Source organism: Ambystoma mexicanum, chromosome 13 (genome assembly GCF_040938575.1).
Source record: "Ambystoma mexicanum isolate Mex_15411 chromosome 13, UKY_AmexF1_1, whole genome shotgun sequence".
Classification (NCBI taxonomy): domain Eukaryota; kingdom Metazoa; phylum Chordata; class Amphibia; order Caudata; family Ambystomatidae; genus Ambystoma; species Ambystoma mexicanum.
In genome coordinates this window covers 493817485-493836459 of record NC_090938.1, presented here as the reverse complement: position 1 = coordinate 493836459, position 18975 = coordinate 493817485, and the positions used below count along the sequence as shown (strand labels likewise).

At 49.3% G+C, this 18975-nt stretch overlaps 1 protein-coding gene across 1 annotated transcript in view; it reads left to right on the top strand.

Annotated features, from left to right (window-relative positions):
* Positions 1–18975, top strand: part of ITGB3 (integrin subunit beta 3) — a 511657-nt gene that overhangs the window by 98000 nt on the left and 394682 nt on the right. Inside the window, exons 3-5 of the mRNA XM_069634154.1 lie at positions 12396–12594; positions 13685–13937; positions 15280–15442. Coding sequence (XP_069490255.1) covers positions 12396–12594; positions 13685–13937; positions 15280–15442 — 615 coding nt within the window. The remainder of the gene's footprint in view (positions 1–12395; positions 12595–13684; positions 13938–15279; positions 15443–18975) is intronic.

Genomic DNA, 18975 nt, shown 5'->3' with positions numbered 1-18975 from the left:
CATGTATCCCTGCGCTGCCATGTATCCCTGTGATGCCATGTATCCCTGCGATACCATGTATCCCTGTGATGCCATGTATCCCTGGGATGCCATGTATCCCTGCGATACCATGTATCCCTGCGATACCATGTATCCCTGTGATGCCATGTATCCCTGCGATGCCATGTATCCCTGTGCTGCCATGTATCCCTGTGCTGCCATGGATCCCTGTGATGCCATGTATCCCTGTGATGCCATGTATCCCTGTGGACGCACCTGTTGGAGATATGAATATTAGGAATCATGGACAAAGGGAAAGAAGTCTTGTTAGAAGTATGCTGCCACCTGAGGATGGTGTAGAGGAGAAGGTGGATGTGTTTACCCTAGCTCCCACCCCCTTATCGCTGCCATTTTACTATAGCCAATTGATCAACTGAGTGTTCCTCGCCCTGCTCCTTTCCACCTCTCCAAGTTTACTTCTCTCTCCAGCTGCTGCTGTGATTTCTTGATTCCTGAAATGCTGACCTCCACATTTCCTCCATCCACCTCTCTTCATTACCTTAATAACATGTCTGCTCCTGCATTGATTTAAACTCTTAAAGTCATTCAGCATCTCCAAATAGGATAGCTCAGGAACAACATGCTCGCCTTGGAAGCAAGACGATTGGAGCAACTCAGGTTGGATCCCCAGGTCCGTGCTTACAAACCTCTGGGTATTAATTGCGTTATAAAACCTGAAGCTCCCCTTTCATGTTGCATCCATGCCACCAGTGTTGGTCTTCCTGAAGACTGCAGACATTCAGACTCTGCTATTGGTCGTTGTTTCAAGTACATGCGTTAGATTTCGCTTCACCAAACCCCAAGGACCTGCCTGCCTCAATGTCTGTAACATTGTCCCCATGTTGTGAAAGTATAGCCAATGGAATCAGTCCCCAGCCCAAGTGGGTTTCATCTGGTGCTTGAGTGGTGCCCACTGTCAGGTATCAGGTAATAATGTCCCCATACATAATGAAGGTACAGTCTGCCTTACATCTTCCGCCAGTGAAGTAAGGCCAGGACCTCCAAGAGGGAAGCAAGATCCCTCCCCTAAACATCTCACAGGGAACAGAGGGAGATACTGAATCCAGAAGTTCCAGAACCAGTACCCAGGCAGCACACAGCGTGCCCTGCTAGGCTCTGCAAGCAAGCTTCCTAGGAGGGAAGTCCCAGAGAGTCTCTGAACAAAGGACAAGGCAGCTGCCTGCAACACTCTCCTCAGCTTTGGGCGGTCCACCTTAAAGGACAACACGAGCCCAGTGAAGAATCTAGGAGGAGTGCATCGACAAGCATCTACCAACATCTGCCTTAAAGGACATTTTCAACCCAGTCGAGCCCCTCGAGTTGCAAACAACTGCACCACTGACTGTTGGTACGCCCCAGGTGCTAAAGCCATCTGAGACACCTCGACCAGTGCTTCAGAACTGCCAACCATCACTAAGACGATTCCTGGCCCGAGCCGCAGTGTTGGGCAGCCTGCAGCCGTCCAACCAGTTTCAGTCACGGAACGGACTGTCGCCTGATAACCGCAGCTGTCTCCCCTCTTGAACTATGTCGCAGAAGCTGCAAAGCGACCTGAAACCGACTCGGTCCTGTTGAGCACCAAGAGCTCCTACAACATACGGTACATTGTGGTTCTGTCCCCCTGGTCCTTTTCCGAAGGCCCCTAGTGACATTTTACAACCCATTGCTCCTTTTGTGTTGTAATCAAATAGCCTTGAACTATTGTGATTAATTACTATACTGACCTCCCTCCTACCAGTATCCAGAGTGCATCCCTTTTTCCTTCTTTGAAACTGTCTGTCCTCTGCATTCCTTGATAGGCTGGTTTGTATTTTGTAGTTTGCTAGAACTGTCTGTTGTGACAATAATAAAGTAGATATTTGATTACAACCTTGACTGGACAGTCCATTTTATCATTGGGTAATAATTGTATTTTTGCTGTGTTGCAACTAATCAACGATCCACGATCTCACTGAGATAAGCCTGCCGTTCCGTCCACGTTACCAAAATTTGATAAGGAGGTTTATAATTTGCTTGTGTTTCCAATATGTTCAGATCCCTTCTAGTGTACCAGAGGTGTGGGTCTCCTTGATGGTTTAGAAACCGATTTTCATCCCTAGACCACTGGTTCTTCGGAGGTTGATTTGTCACAAATCTCTTATCAGGGGAAGGTACCCGCAGCTCTGCTGAAGAACAGTGAAAAAGATGGATTATGCAGATAGTTCCCAGTAGATCCCAACCACGGCCCATGAGGGATCCAGCCACGCACACCTCCAGCAGGCCTCACTGACTTCGAGGCAACCCTGGCCAGGCAACTGCTCCCACAGGTGCCACTGTTCAAAGCCCACTCTCCTTGAAGAGTGCTGGATTTCCACTTAGCTTCCCTGCCTCTAGAACCTGGCCATTCCCGGGCCATATAAAACATGAAGCTCCCCTTTCATGTTGCATCCATGCCACCAGTGTTGGTCTTCCTGAAGACTGCAGACGTTCAGACTCTGCTATTTGTCGTTGTTTCAAGTACATGCGTTAGATTTCGCTACACCAAAGCCCAAGGACCTGCCTGACTCAATGTCTGTAACATTGTCCCCATGTGGTGAACGTATAGCCAATGGAATCAGTCCCCAGCCCAAGTGGGTTTCATCCGGTGCTTGAGTGGTGCCCACTGTCAGGTATCAGGTAATAATGTCCCCATACATAATGTCGCTGGGAAAAGCCATTGTCGACATTATGCATGGGGACGGGTTGCAAAAATGTCCTCAGCTCCCTTTGTAAAACAATTTATAATTCGGGGGTTGCGGGGTGTCCCCTGCATGTGCAATGTAAATAACGTCTCTGCAAAAAACTGCAACTTTTTTGTCAGGAGACATTTTTGCAGGAGATTATTACATGGAACCCACTGTCAGGAGTCTAGGATATCCAAGTGTCGAGTGACGGATATGATATGATTTGATTGTTTATTTATATAGCGCCTACACACAATGTGTTTCAAAGCGCTTCAAGGCAAGGGAGGGAACAAGTGAAAATACAACCACATTCTTGCAGGCCATGAACAGTAAGGTTGTGAAATTAACTATCGTACTCGGCCTGACGACATTTCAGATAGTGCAAGAGCTAAGACATAGATAAGAAAGGGAGGGGGAGAGTGGGAAGGAAATGGAAACAGACAGGCGACTACCGTACTAGTCCTGACGACATTTCTGGCAGAGCCGGAGAAAAACAAAAGGTGAGGGAGAGGGGAGCAGAAAGGACGGGGAGGAACAAAACAAGCGACTATCATACTAGGCCTGACGACATTTCAGATAGTGCTGGAGGCATGGTGGGGAGGAAAAAAACAGTAATGGGAGGGTGGAGGAAACAGGCGAGGTTGCTATCATATTAGGTCCAGGGACAATTCTGATAGAGTAAATGCATAGAAGAAAGTAAGGGGAGGAGATAGGAAAAGGGAGAAGGGAAAGGAGGAGAAAAAAGAGAGTAAGCAGTCAAAAAGAGTGGAGAAGCAAGAGTGGAGAGCGAATACAATTGCAGAAGTCAGTAGTAGCACATAATGTTGCAAGCCAGGATACAAGATGAAGATGGTAACAGCATGATTCAGGGCCACCATGAGTACAAGATGCTAAGGAAGTCCAGCATGAGAGTTGAGAAAGAGTGACGCACCGTAAATGAATGAAGTCCATAAAAGTCAAATCCAGCATTGGCCACAAGACTGTGATGATGAAGGAAGGCACCAGGTGGGCGGGGCTTGCTAAGTGGTGAAAAAGAGCAGCAGGTAGGAAGGTACCAGGTGGGCGGGGCTTAGGCCATGTGACCTAGATCCACTTGCACCTGCTCCCCATCTGCAAAGGAAAAGAAGCTGGAGGGCTCCTTAAGTAGGGAAACAGAGCGGCAAGGAGGAAGGCACCAGGTGGGCATGGCTTGCTAAGTGGTGAAAAAGAGCTGGAAGCAGGAAGCCACCAGGTGGGCGGGGCTTGCTAAGTGGTGAAAATCGGCAAGCAGGAAGGCACCAGTTGGGCGGGGCTTGCTAAGTGGTGAAAAAGAGCAGCAGGCAGGAAGGCACCAGGTGGGCAGGACTTAGGCCAGGTGACCTAGATCCACTTGCACCTACTCCCCATCTGCAAAGGAAAAGAAGCTGGAGGGCTCCTTTAGTTGGGAAACAGAGTGGCAGGCAGGAAGGCACCAGGTGGGCGTGGCTTGCTAAGTGGTGAAAAAGAGCGGGAAGCAGGAAGGCACCAGGTGGGCGGGGCTTGCTAAGTGGTAAAAAACAGCAGCAAGCAGGAAGGCACCGGGTGGGTGGGGCTTGCTAAGTGGTGAAAAAGAGCGGCAGGCAGGAAGGCACCAGGTGGGTGGGGCTTGCTAAGTGGTGAAAAAGGGCGGGAAGCAGGAAGGCACCAGGTGGGTGGGCTTGCTAAGTTGTGGAAATGAGCGGCAGGCAGGAAGGCACCAGGTGGGTGGGGTTTGCTAAGTGGTGAAAAAGGGCGGGAAGCAGGAAGGCACCAGGTGGGTGGGGCTTGCTAAGTGGTGAAAAAGGGCGGGAAGCAGGAAGGCACCAGGTGGGTGGGCTTGCTAAGTGGTGGAAATGAGCGGCAAGCAGGAAGGCACCAGGTGGGCGGTGCTTGCTAAGTGGTGGAAAGGAGCGGCAAGCAGGAAGGCACCAGGTGGGCGGGGCTGGGATGTTCCTATCGCCATTAGTAGTATCCCACAATCCATTGACATCCCATGACTTCCATGCCAACATTTCCCTACAGGTGAAGGATGGGGTGCACCAATGCCAATGGCATTCCAGCTACTTCCCATAAGCCGCAGAGCTACCACACCCCTTCTTGCCACTGATGAGTTTCAGGGTTCTGATTGATTTCTGACCACCGGGAATTTCAGCTCCAGAACATGTGGAGGGGCCAGCTTTTGGGGGGACCCAGTGCATACTAGGTCTGCCAGGCAGTAAAGGGGCAGCTTTGCAACAGACTCACTAGACACGTTGTATTAACAGAATGGCTGTGTCTAGAAGATCCAGGGATAATGACTTGCAGTCTGGACCAGAACAGACTGTTCCCCAGAAATACTGGAGCATTTCAAGACAAGTATTGATAAAAGTCCTTTGCGGCAGCTTTTACTGGGAACATGCTGCTTCTGCCAGAGCAGAGGTGTGTGCTAGGTGGGCTACATTTCCTGAGATGCCAGGAGCCCTGATTTTGTGCCAGATGATCCGTGTGCATCCATCCATTGATGGCAGGCAGAGACAATTGGGAATGTGCAGTCTGAAGCAAGTGTTGTCCATTTAATGATGGGTGCGCCGTAGGTGTAAAATCGGGGCCCGAAGAAGGACTCCTCCAAGACCTATAAAGTAGACCGTGGAGCAAACTTGGGCAGCATATGATCTGCTGTTATGAAATTAGATGTGGAATGTGGAATGTGGAATGTTGTTCTTCATCCTATATTTTTTATTTTATGTTCAACGTGTACCCCTTCTGCTGACCATTTTCAAGAGGTTTTGCACAGCTATGTGTCCTCTATTAGGAATAGAAGGATAGTGGTCAGGGTTAATCGCATATCGTGGCTAGTGGGTGAATGTTTCCTCTTTTTACATTTTAAGTTTTACATGGGCGGTCCCACCGCTCGGTTCATGTTTCACGCAAAGTGTGTTTGGGTGATAATGGGCCTCATTACGAGTCCGGCAGTAGCAGACCCGTAATAACATTCCACCTCCGTGATTGCCGGAATCACTGGGGCATTACAACCCCGGTGACCCAGTAATTCTGGAGGTGGAATTCTGTAAATCCCCATTCCAATGGAGTCTCATAGGACTCCATGGGGATGGGACCATGGAAACACTGGTTCCGTCTATGACAGAGCTTGTATTTCCATGTCCGCCTGCAGGTCAGAACTCGGAATCACACGGTCTGGAAACAACGGTGGCAGCGAATTTACCGCCACCGTTGTTTCCGGACCGGCTGACTTGTAATGTCTTGTATTTTGCGGATCGTGGATGAAGAGTGTTTAGTTTTAGATTTCAATGCTTCTCTTTTTTGTTAAATAAGTTTTCTATTAAATATTTATAATGAATAAATACAGAATGTTACATTCAACAATTAATACCATTATGGGTATTGTCACAGCAAACAATCCTAGGCATATGCCTACATTTAGTTAATGTTAATGTTAAATATCTTTTATAGGGCGCAATTTGCCCATGGGCCTCAGTGCGCAGCATGTAAGAGGAGAAACAGGAAGTGTAGAAAACCAAAACAAGGCGGAAGAAGTAAGGAGCTTAGTCATTGGAATTAAAGAGATACGTTTGTAGCGATCTCTTAAATGATGAAAGTTCAGGGCAAAGACGAAGGTCACTGGGCAGCGTATCCCACATGCGAAGTGCAATAGAATCAAAGTAGGTGCCGCCAAATCGAGCCAGTCTATAGCGAGGCTGCTCGAGTCTATAAGAGTTGTTAGATCGGAGATCTAATAGTTAAGAAGAATCAAAGTAGTGTATCAAGATTACAAGTACGAAACATCAGATTGATAACATCCGGCTCAATGCTTCTTTTTTTAATCGGTCTACGTTGATATATGTTTTTAAGTAGTACTTGATTTAATCGAATATTTTTCAATAATGGTTCGTTGTGTAAAACAGTACTTGTTTTTCAAGTTTAATATGTTAAATATAAGATATTATTTTCTTTTCAAAATTAAATAGTAGAAGCTAAAGCACGGATTCCTGTATCACCCCAAAGGTCAACCCAGGAACCTAGCCGGATCAAAGGAGACAAGGTCTTCCGGCCGAAGCCTCCCTTCTCGATGTGGCTCCCACCACTCGAGCACAGAACCCGAGCAGCCGATCCGGCAAAGCCGGTCTTGTTACAGGGCACTGCCATTTTATTAAATCACAGACACATAGTCTAAGGTATAGCGCTTTCAGTGGGTTGCTTCTAATATGTGAAGACTTCCCTTTAGGAACTCCAGGGTGCTCCACTATTTCCGACATTTTGATACAGTATGTATTTGTTGACATCAACAGGTACAAATATAAATTTCAACAACAAGGTCCATATTTAAAAATGTTACATTCAACAGCGTTTTATGCACGCGTTGCTTCAGTCAACAGCATGCCTCGTTGGTCCTCTTCTGTGGGTACAGGGTTTCCTCGAAGCCCTACCACACTTGTCTACACTCTCTCGAGGCATTGGGCCGCCAGGCAAGAGCAGGTACCAAAAGATATTGCATGCAACTCTGTATTGTTCCATTCCATGGTAGACACGGCTGTCAGTCAAAGACGGAGAGATGCGCTAAAGGTGGACGGCGAAAAGAGGAACTCGCTGTGTGAGGGAGATCAAGAAAGCGGGAACAGAGGAACTCGCTGTGTGAGGGACATCAAGAAAGCGGGAACAGAGGAACTCGCTGTGTTAGGGAGATCAAGAAAGCGGGAACAGAGGAACTCGCTGTGTGAGGGACATCAAGAAAGCGGGAACAGAGGAACTCGCTGTGTGAGGGAGATCAAGAAAGCGGGAACAGAGGAACTCGCTGTGTGAGGGAGATCAAGAAAGCGGGAACAGAGGAACTCGCTGTGTGAGGGACATCAAGAAAGCGGGAACAGAGGAACTCGCAGTGTGAGGGAGATCAAGAAAGCGGGAACAGAGGAACTCGCTGTGTGAGGGAGATCAAGAAAGCGGGAACAGAGGAACTCACTGTGTGAAGGGAGATCAAGAAAGCGGGAACAGAGGAACTCGCTGTGTGAGGGAGATCAAGAAAGCGGGAACAGAGGAACTCGCTGTGTGAAGGGAGATCAAGAAAGCGGGAACAGAGGAACTCGCTGTGTGAAGGGAGATCAAGAAAGCGGGAACAGAGGAACTCGCTGTGTGAGGGACATCAAGAAAGCGGGAACAGAGGAACTCGCAGTGTGAGGGAGATCAAGAAAGCGGGAACAGAGGAACTCGCTCTGTGAGGGAGATCAAGAAAGCGGGAACAGAGAAACTCACTGTGTGAAGGGAGATCAAGAAAGCGGGAACAGAGGAACTCGCTGTGTGAGGGAGATCAAGAAAGCGGGAACCTCCTGGTGAAAGATAAAGTGTTAATTTTACTCAGTAGTGTCAGACTCTGGTGCCTGATGTTTTGATATGATACAAATAGGATTCCTGGGAAAGTTGGAGTTGCAGCGGGTGCATTCCAACATAGGCTAATTTCCCCCTGCATTTTTGGTTAATTTGAGGTATTTTTATGCACAGCAGCGTTTTCTTTTTCCCAAGAAGAGGGAAAGGGGTATCCAGAGCGCTTGTGCCCGGCGCATAATCTGAATGAAGGAGGATATCCTCAGGTGTTTTCTAACCTGGTTCAGAGCAGGTCCCCAGAACGGAACTCCATAAGGGAATTCAGGTGGAGGAAGGGGACGGCATTTCCAAGGCTCTACAACACCTGTGGCCTGGACTAAGAAATGAACCGGACTTCAATATGTAGCAGGAACGGGCTCATGCCTGCAATAGGGAAGTGCACAGGAAAGACTGGACACTTACAGCATTAGCTCGCTTGAGCGAGCGCTTATCCAGTCAGGCGAGAGAGAAAGCAGGTAGTAATATACCATGGTATAAACCCTCCCCCCCACCCTCCCGATTCTCCCGCTAACGTCCCTACCTGGCAGCAGAGGAAGTAGACAGGAAAGCAAGAGAGGTTAAACACCAGCACCCGTACTCGTGCAGTCATAGATGTGATGCAAGGGCGCCCACGAACACCAGGCACGCCAGTGATGAAACATTCCCCCCCCCCCCATCCACACAAGGTCGCAGCATCCTCTATCCAGCTCTGAAACCTCTGTGGGCTTGGTAGTCCCCCACAAAGCAAAATTCTATTTATCAGCGTTTTCAAGCCAGGTGGCAAACTGAAGGAATGTTGGTGGAGTTTTAGGACTCCATCCCTTCTATTGCAGGCAGGAGGATGCTTTGTGCAGCCCTACACTTGGACTTGCTAAGGTTATTTATTACCTGTAAACAATGACTTTACTAAGCAGCTTTAACCTTGGAGGGGACAAGAAATAAGCAGAGTATAATGAAGTCCTATGGCTAGACCTGTCTGAGGGAGCTGTGGTAGTCCTATGGCTAGACCTGTCTGAGGGAGCTGTGGTAGTCCTATGGGCTAGGGGCCACCATCTGCTCTGTGATTTAGGACCCAGTAGAGGTACACACAGGATGCCCAGTCCACCAGCAGCCCAAAAATCCATCCAAACCAACACTCCTCCCCCTTCCCAATAGAGCCCATTCCACATTTCGGGTGCAGGATCAGACCGAGGGTCGCATTAGGGCACGGCAAAGGGCAATATGTGAGGACACCCAGGAAAGTGGAGAAGTGGAGCGGTCATAGGGTCATTTTGGTTGCCAAGTGGTAAAGAGCATCCAGGGGGTGGAGGAGCCTGAAGAAGAGAAGGCCAGAGGTTCATCGGAGGTCATAAAAGTAAGAAAGAGGAGGTAGCAGCTCAGACAGAGCAGAGCCATAGAGCCGGGTTCTGGTAGTGAGTGGGAGGGTCTCCAAACTCTAGGAGATGAGGAGTCTGAACAAAGATACTGAAGCACCAGATAACTAACATATTGCCTGAGAACCTCCTTCAGGCGAAGGGGAGGTGTCTAGACAGCCAAGCCCAGAGAGAGATCAACCGGGTCTGTGTGGCCTACAGAGGTGTGGAACGGCATGAGGAGGGCTTCAGGATCATCACTACAATAACAGACGAGGATGAGACGCAGAGGCGCGCCCCCTGACAGTGCACACAGGAAAGAAGTGTGGGGAACTTGAAACCCCAGATCAAGTTAGCGATGCATCCATTATCGCCACAGAGGTGAGAAGTAAGGAAAGACTGAAGGACCACAGTCCACCAAAGGTAGACTGATTTTGTGTTACTTTGCTATTTCAGCCAGGAGTCGGGCCACTAAGGGAGAGAGGGAAGGACGGTAGGACGGTCATCCGTTAAGACGCGCTCAGCTGTTTTATCGGGGGTAATCCCTGGTGTGTTGTTTTGTTCTGCCCAAGCCATAGTTTTCTGTTTTAGAATAAAAGACCATTCATACCCATGAACTGGAGCAGAGTTGTCTGCCGGGCCCTCAACTCATGATATGCCTCCATCGCAATCGACAGGCACTCAGCGGGTCAGAAATTGCCAACACACTCCTTAAATCTCAACCATTTATCAGCATAAGATTCTGTCTACCTAGTGATTTTATATATCGAATAAAGGTTTTTTGACTGACTAGCTTCACAACAGTGTTATGCTCCTTTGCACCCCTTTTCTTCACAAGTGCAGTGTCCTATCCCAGCTCCAGCTGAGGGCCAGCATGTCTCTCCCCATCCCCTATTCAAGCGCAGAATGTATGTTCAGAATCCTTCAGAAGTCCCCAATGTCCCTTTACATTGCCTACTCAAGTGGGCACTATCCCTTCACAGGCTCGGAATGGCCGATAAGGCTATAGGCCAATGCCCGGAGAGCCTGCCCAGCTGGCTAGTGTGGCCCAGACTTTTCCTACAGTGTGGTCCAGTTTACTGACTATAAAGCGGCTAGTTCTAACGCCTGTGGCTGGCCTAAAGTGTTTTGTGCACATTTTTGAAAGAACTGCACCTCCAGGTACTACTCAAATATTTGGTCCTGAAAAATCACAAACTGTCATTCAGGATGGAGTACCCTTTTTGTCATGGCTGCAAGTATTTTTTGTGCCAGTCCGACCGTGTTCCTTCTCATCCCCTACACAAGGGCTGCAATTCCCTACATTCCACCCCCTACAATAGAGCAGAATGCTGCATCGTATCCCCTACATAAGGGTAGAACTTTCGTTTGCCCTCTACACAAGGGCTGCAATTCCCTCATCCCTCCCCCTACACTAGAGAAGAATGCTGCATCGTATCCCCCACACAAGGGCAGAAAGACCCTTTGCATCCCCCACACAAGGGCCACAATTCCCTACATCCCTCCCCCTACACTAGAGAAGAATGCTGCATCGTATCCCCTACACAAGGGCAGAACGACCCTTTGCATCCCCCACACAAGGGCCACAATTCCCTACATCCCTCCCCCTACACTAGAGAAGAATGCTGCATCGTATCACCTACACAAGGGCAGAAAGTCCCTTTGGATCCCCTACACCAGGGCTGCAATTCCTACATCCCTCCCCCTACACTAGAGAAGAATGCTGCATCGTATCCCCTACACAAGGGCAGAAAGTCCCTTTGGATCCCCTACACAAGGGCTGCAATTCCCTACATCCCTCCCCCTACACTAGAGAAGAATGCTGCATCGTATCCCCTACACAAGGGCAGAAAGTCCCTTTGGATCCCCTACACAAGGGCTGCAATTCCCTACATCCCTCCCCATACACTAGAGCAGAATGCTGCATCGTATCCCCTACACAAGGGCAGAAAGTCCCTTTGGATCCCCTACACAAGGGCTGCAATTCCCTCGTCCCTCCCCCTACACTAGAGCAGAATGCTGCATCGTATCCCCTACACAAGGGCAGAACGTCCCTTTCCATCCCCTACAGAAGGGCAGCAATTCCCTTCATCCCACCCTCTATACCAATTTCAGAATGCCCTATCATGTCCCCTAGAAAAGGGCAGGCTCTTCGCATCACCTGTTTCATAACAGTGGAATGCTCCTCTGCACCCCTTTCTACACAAGTGCAATGGCTTTTCCCAGCTCCAGTCGACAGCCAGCATGTCCCCCCACATCTCCCACTCACCTGTCAGTTCATATGTATAACGTCCCTTCAAATCACGTAGTGAAGGGAAGGCGTCTCCTCATCATACCCCAGCCTCTCACAAAAGGGCAGAATGTCTCTTCACAACAAGGTTCCTTCACACGTGGACCTACACATCATCTGTAAACATGTACAGGAGTGTGATCTTCCCAAGGTTCAGGGAGTGCACTATTAAGGATGATCCGCACGTGCCACATGATTGCTTGTGATAGGCCAGAGTTGGCTATTACTTGATGGACTGCTTGTAGACCTCTATTGGGCAGTCGCTGGTTAACGTTTGTGAGACTTTTTTTGTGCATAACATGTTCTTCCTCTAATGTCTTTCTTCTCTATCTAGCTTCTCAATCACACTTTTGAGGTTTGTGTGGCTGTGTGCATGTAAACCACATCCCTTTTGTGGTAATCGCCTCTGCATGGAGCCGGAAGGTGACTACGCCGTCAGCAGGCCACCTGCAGGGAATTTGTAGGCACCTTACAAGGGCTTGATGAACCCGGTCATCAATGTCATGCTTCCATATCCATTATCCTCTTCCCTTGTGGGAATTCTCCTCCTGATGCCAGTGTCCCCTTCTCACATTGTGTTGAAGCCCATCAAAGAGTCCAGAAGGCTTGTGGGCCGAACTCTGCTTTGATCTGCACCCAATTTTCCTTCCCTTTCCTTTACAGAATCTGGAAAAGGGGGCATCGCGATGCGACCTCCTGCAGACCCTACAGGAGAATGGCTGTACAAGAGAGAACATTGAGTTCCCTGTGAGCAACCTGAGGATTCTGAGGAACGTGCCCCTGAGTGACACTGGGTCTGGCGGACGTACATCCGTCATCACGCAGATGAGCCCCCAGAGCGTTGAGCTGCACCTGCGGCCAGGTAAGAGCCTGAAACATGAATGCAGAGGAGAGACATCCATAGAAACTGTCCATATGAGTCTCTAAGACCCCATTACACTCACAATAGTGAACTCTGACTTATGACTAGGCATGTGCGGGATGGCTCCTATTCCACTTTGCGTGGGCGGAATGGCTCCTATTCCACTTCGCGTGGGCGGAATGGCTCCTATTCCACTTCGCGTGGGCGGAATGGCTCCTATTCCACTTCGCGTCGGCGGAATGGCTCCTATTCCACTTCGCGTGGGCGGAATGGCTCCTATTCCACTTCGCGTGGGTGGAATGGCTCCTATTCCACTTCACGGAGCAGAGAAGCAGAATACATGGTTTATAGTCATTCCATTGACAGCCAAAGCATCTAATGCCATACCATCTAAAAAGAAGCATCTAAAAAAAAGCATCTAATGCATTAAAAAAAAAATGATTTAATGGGGGCGGTCCCCCCAACCATCCTTTTATTAACCTTTAAAGCCCATTTTTATTAAACTAAACCCTTTACCATCTAAAAAATGCATTAGATGCTTTTTAGATGCTTTTTTTAGATGGTATTGCTGTAGATGCTTTGGTTGTCGATGCAATGACCGGATACCGAATACATGGGTGCTCCGCTACCCGCAAGCATTCTGCATCCATTTCCAAGTGGAATTCCCCACAAAAGGGAGATGGAATGCCCAAAGCACCCTGGCCCTGTTCCTGGCATCCCACTATAGCATATGGGTGTTAGACAGTCTAGCGCATCGCGCCACTTATGGGAGGGACATAAAGGTTTGGTTAAACGTGGATGGGAATTCCTTTTAGTGGAGGCAAAATTAGTGGTTATTTATGAATGGTATCAGAGCCCGTAATCATGCAACTTGTACGCCATGTTTTTCTTTTGTTAATAACTTAACATTCAGAACCTAGTGCCTGCAATACCCAGCCTGTAATGAGGCAGGCAGCAAAAACAGGTGGCAGTTGAAATATCTTTTCCTGTAGCAGAAAACCCATAGCGAGCCGCTTATGTACAAGTTTGCAGTTGAGCGTGCAAACCATGTTGCGAAGACTTGATGAGCCATGCCCTTTGTTCCTTCCAGATGACGCCAAAGTCTTCTCTGTACAAGTGCGTCAAGTGGACGACTACCCCGTGGACATCTACTACCTGATGGACCTGTCCAACTCCATGAACGATGATCTCAAGAAGCTGCAGACGCTAGGCACCAACTTGACGGAGAGAATGAGGACGGTGACCAGCAACCTGCTCATTGGCTTCGGGGCCTTCGTGGACAAGCCCATGTCTCCGTACATGTACCTCTCGCCCAAAGAAGCCATCGCCAACCCCTGCCTGGAGTAAGTCTTGGAGGCAGTAGGCATGTTCCGTGTCGAGGTCAGGCCTTTCCTGTGATGCTTGGATCTGCAAAGTTGAGCGCTAAGCTTGGCATGTTGTGCTTAAGTGATTGAGTATGAGTGCATGTATTCCGATTGAATATATTGGGCGTCCATGTCAACCACATTGCGGAATTCTCTGCGATTGTGCTGGCATCTGCGGCCCATGCTTGAGTCTCACCACTGCAACCTGGCTCATTTGGTCATGCATGTTTTTCACATTTCGTTGAGGGATTTCGGTGCTCAGACATCTCTCACTTTCAGTCTTTGGATAATCTCAACAGAGCTCAGCAGTTTGCACTCACGCTAGCACTTGATTCACAAAAGGAAACTGGCATGCAAATGACCTTCTGAAACCATGTATTCCCCTCGCCCCGCCTCCAGAATCGCCACTCTCCCCTCCCCACTCTAAACCAACTTCCACTTACTTGTCCACCTCCAGCATCTTGCTGTCTCCAGCCTGCTTGCTGCAGGACCATAGAAATAGTAAAGTGGAAGCAGGGGTGGACAGGGAACCAAAAGAAGCCCTGCAAAGAATTTTCAAAGTGACCCAATATTGCACATTTCCAGCAAGCCCTACCGTTTTCCTAGGTGAAAACGGAGAAATACCACACAAAAGAGGTCCAGGGTGCAGAGGCCTACCGCGAAATCTCCAGAGCTCCCTAAAGGCCAGTCCACCCCTGAGGAAGTCTCCCGTTACTTTTTCCTTTCGGCCATCTTGTTTTTGTCGTTTTTTCAAGGGAAAATAGCACACCCTAGCACACAGCCAATTTGCCCTAAAAAAAGTCTATTAGCACTATACATGTTTTCAGAGGGTGCTAATAGCATTAATCTCCAAATTAAAGGCATGGAAAATGCTGTTTATGGCCCTGAGCCCCCATAGAGGCCCAGGTTGTACACATACAGTAAAAAAGAACTAGCTGGATCTGAATTTGGAGAAGATAACAGGCTGCTCTTCTTAAAGTTGTCTTGTTTTAGTTGTCAACTGTTTAGTACTTATCATTATTTGGTAGACTTTTTTTTAATTATGCAAATTACGTTTTAGGCACTTGCCTGGAATAAGATGCATACATTTCCCTGAACTGGCCTTGTAATGTTTACACCCCATTCGTCTCCTGACTAATGGGATCATCAGTGGTGCCAAGTCAGCCATGCTTGTTTTCCAGTATCCTGGCCACAATGTCATAACCTGCCACGTTCTCTACCTCTCCGCGTGTCTCCCAGATCCCGCCCAGATTGCGTTGCCAGCTTCGCGGTGGTACACATAAGTGAATTGTCAATGTGTAGGTGCACTCTTCTCTTCCAGGATCAAATCTGTCTGCTTACCAACCTTTGGCTACAAGCACGTGCTGGCACTCACCAACCAAGTGCAGCGCTTCAACGAGGAGGTCCAACGCCAGAGTGTCTCTCGAAACCGTGATGGCCCAGAGGGCGGCTTCGATGCCATTCTGCAAGCAACAGTCTGTGATGTAAGTGTCTTGGCTGCTATGCATCATCCGGGCTAGTTGGGACAGGGGTGTTGTTGATATTAAATACAGGCAAGTGTGCTATATTGTTTCCATACATTAATACCACTGGTAAGAGTGTGGGGGCGTTTATAGTGTTCAGGAAAGTTTATTTATGCAAATGTTTAGCCCATCAGTTTTCTTTCATTCATGTTGTCTGCTGAGCAAGACTGTAATGCTATCAGAGCTCATGGGAAGTCTCGCCTGGGGCTTAGCGTGGTAGAACTTGGCAATTTCTCTTGCCCACTGACCAGTGTGTACACATCACAAAGGGCAGCTTGGAATGCAGGCTTCTACAGGTGGTTACAGCCTCCATCCCATACTTGCTAATTGACTAGACTAGAGACATGGAAACAGTGAGAAGAACAAAAGAGAAGCAGGGGACTCCATCTTCTGCTGATGCTTAGAGCTGCACCGCACACTTTTCGATGGACGGGTGTCAGGTGGCCTTTGGCACAGGACCCCTAACTTGGGCAGTGGTTACCTGCACTACAATGGCTGCTGGTGCACGTTCTAACACTTCAAAATGGCGGCCAAAAAAACGAACGAACTGAAGGCTACGCGTCAGCTGACAACGCAGCACCGTGTTGTTGCTAAGGAGGAAAAATAAATGTACTCTCTACATGTTCCCCAACTAGCACAGCATGAAAGATGGCACTTTTACGATCTCAATTATTTAATGTGATAAAACGTTACTACAAATCTCTCAATGTGTTCACGGCATTGCCGCCATCTCTTGTTTTATCAGCAATATCTCGGCCCCGTCCTCCCGACCCAACTTTGAACTCTCCCATTTCACCTTCTGACCTTGACAATATTCGCTCTTCTTTCTGCCCAGTTTTTCCCTCTCTGCCTTCTTTGTCCTCTGCCTCTTTTGTTTCTTTTTCTACTTTTAGCCCCTTTTTTTGGAACTCTCTCAGTCTTCTGCTTAAATGTGCTGCCCCATCAGATCCCCTTCCTACTGCCTTTGTTCCTTTGGAATATTCCTACTTTCTCTCTTACTTGAAATCTCCTATGAAGTCTTCTCTTTCTGCTGACATTTTCCTCTCTTCCTTGAAACATGCTATTCCTCTGGTTCTTATTCATTTTTAATTTTGTTGTTCTTTCTATAAGCCCTCAACCAGAGACCGACCCATTTTGCAGCGTCTCCCGAGCAGAGGGATATGGGGAGGGAATGAGATTTTTCGAAGGCTCAAAGAAGATTCAGATCAGTTAAGTGCATGGTGAAGGATGGGGAGAAGAGCTTAGAAAATTACAAGTGTCAGAAGTACATCCTAAGTGTTGAGTACAAGACAATGATATAGCACTTTAGAAGTGCATGAGGCGGTCTATACCGCATTAGCACCTTTGGGAGTGCTGTCAACCAACGAGAATGCTTTGAAGGCGGGCTGTATTCCCTAAGGAAAGCCTGCGTTCTGAACATTGTCATTAAGTTTCGGGTGCTTCCCTTCCCTTCCCCACTCCACCTTCCCACTCACCTTAGCACTGTGTAGTTTCTGACACAGATGCTAATGGTGTGTTCCCCTTTGGCTGGCCACCACTGTCATTTCTATGCAGTCGACTCTCAGAATGTCCTCCCTTTTCTGACCTGCTCCGTTTGACTCTAATTGTCTCTCTGATTTTAAGCAATGTGTGCCTTCTCATTCAGCCAGCCGCGACCCTTCCAGAACAGGAACTCTCTGGTATCCTCCTCTTGTCCCCATCCTCTCCCCAGACTGTCTTCTCCTTTCTTCATCTGTCGGGAATCTTGGTCTCATCTTTGACCCTTTGCCCGCCATTTTGAATCGCATTTCGTCTCTTGCTGGTTCCTGTCACCATCAGCTCACTAACATCCGTAACATCTGGCATCCTCTCCCCTTGTCAGCTACTCCAGCTCCTCTATCCTCTGTGTTTCCCCTCGTCTTGTCAACTGGTCCAGCCTTCTCTTGGGGTTCCCTGCTTATGCCCTGTCTCCTCTTCAGTTTATTGTTCAAACTGTAATTCTTTTTTACCTGCTTCTTCCTCCTTCTCCTAATTCTCCTTCCCTCGATGCACTTCATTGGCTTGCTTTCCCAGCCCGTCATTGTCTTTAAATGTCTACATGCTCCTGCTCCGCCTTATCTTCTTTTATTTCCATGCATCCCACACCTTGGCATGCCCTCTACCCCTGCCCTTACCATCTGCACCTACCCAGCTCTCCCTGTCATCACTCCTGCATCCGCCCCTTTTCTCTTCCGTCTCCCACACCTTGGCATGCCCTCTACCCCTGCCCTTACCGTCTGCACCTACCCAGCTCTCCCTGTCATCACTCCTGCATCCGCCCCTTTTCTCTTCCGTCTCCCACACCTTGGCATGCCCTCTACCCCTGCCCTTACCGTCTGCACCTACCCAGCTCTCCCTGTCATCACTCCTGCATCCGCCCCTTTTCTCTTCCGTCTCCCACACCTTGGCATGCCCTCTACCCCTGCCCTTACCGTCTGCACCTACCCAGCTCTCCCTGTCATCACTCCTGCATCCGCCCCTTTTCTCTTCCGTCTCCCACACCTTGGCATGCCCTCTACCCCTGCCCTTACCGTCTGCACCTACCCAGCTCTCCCTGTCATCACTCCTGCATCCGCCCCTTTTCTCTTCCGTCTCCCACACCTTGGCATGCCCTCTACCCCTGCCCTTACCGTCTGCACCTACCCAGCTCTCCCTGTCATCACTCCTGCATCCGCCCCTTTTCTCTTCCGTCTCCCACACCTTGGCATGCCCTCTACCCCTGCCCTTACCGTCTGCACCTACCCAGCTCTCCCTGTCATCACTCCTGCATCCGCCCCTTTTCTCTTCCGTCTCCCACACCTTGGCATGCCCTCTACCCCTGCCCTTACCGTCTGCACCTACCCAGCTCTCCCTGTCATCACTCCTGCATCCGCCCCTTTTCTCTTCCGTCTCCCACACCTTGGCATGCCCTCTACCCCTGCCCTTACCGTCTGCACCTACCCAGCTCTCCCTGTCATCACTCCTGCATCCGCCCCTTTTCTCTTCCGTCTCCCACACCTTGGCATGCCCTCTACCCCTGCCCTTACCGTCTGCACCTACCCAGCTCTCCCTGTCATCACTCCTGCATCCGCCCCTTTTCTCTTCCGTCTCCCACACCTTGGCATGCCCTCTACCCCTGCCCTTACCGTCTGCACCTACCCAGCTCTCCCTGTCATCACTCCTGCATCCGCCCCTTTTCTCTTCCGTCTCCCACACCTTGGCATGCCCTCTACCCCTGCCCTTACCGTCTGCACCTACCCAGCTCTCCCTGTCATCACTCCTGCATCCGCCCCTTTTCTCTTCCGTCTCCCACACCTTGGCATGCCCTCTACCCCTGCCCTTACCGTCTGCACCTACCCAGCTCTCCCTGTCATCACTCCTGCATCCGCCCCTTTTCTCTTCCGTCTCCCACACCTTGGCATGCCCTCTACCCCTGCCCTTACCATCTGCACCTACCCAGCTCTCCCTGTCATCACTCCTGCATCCGCCCCTTTTCT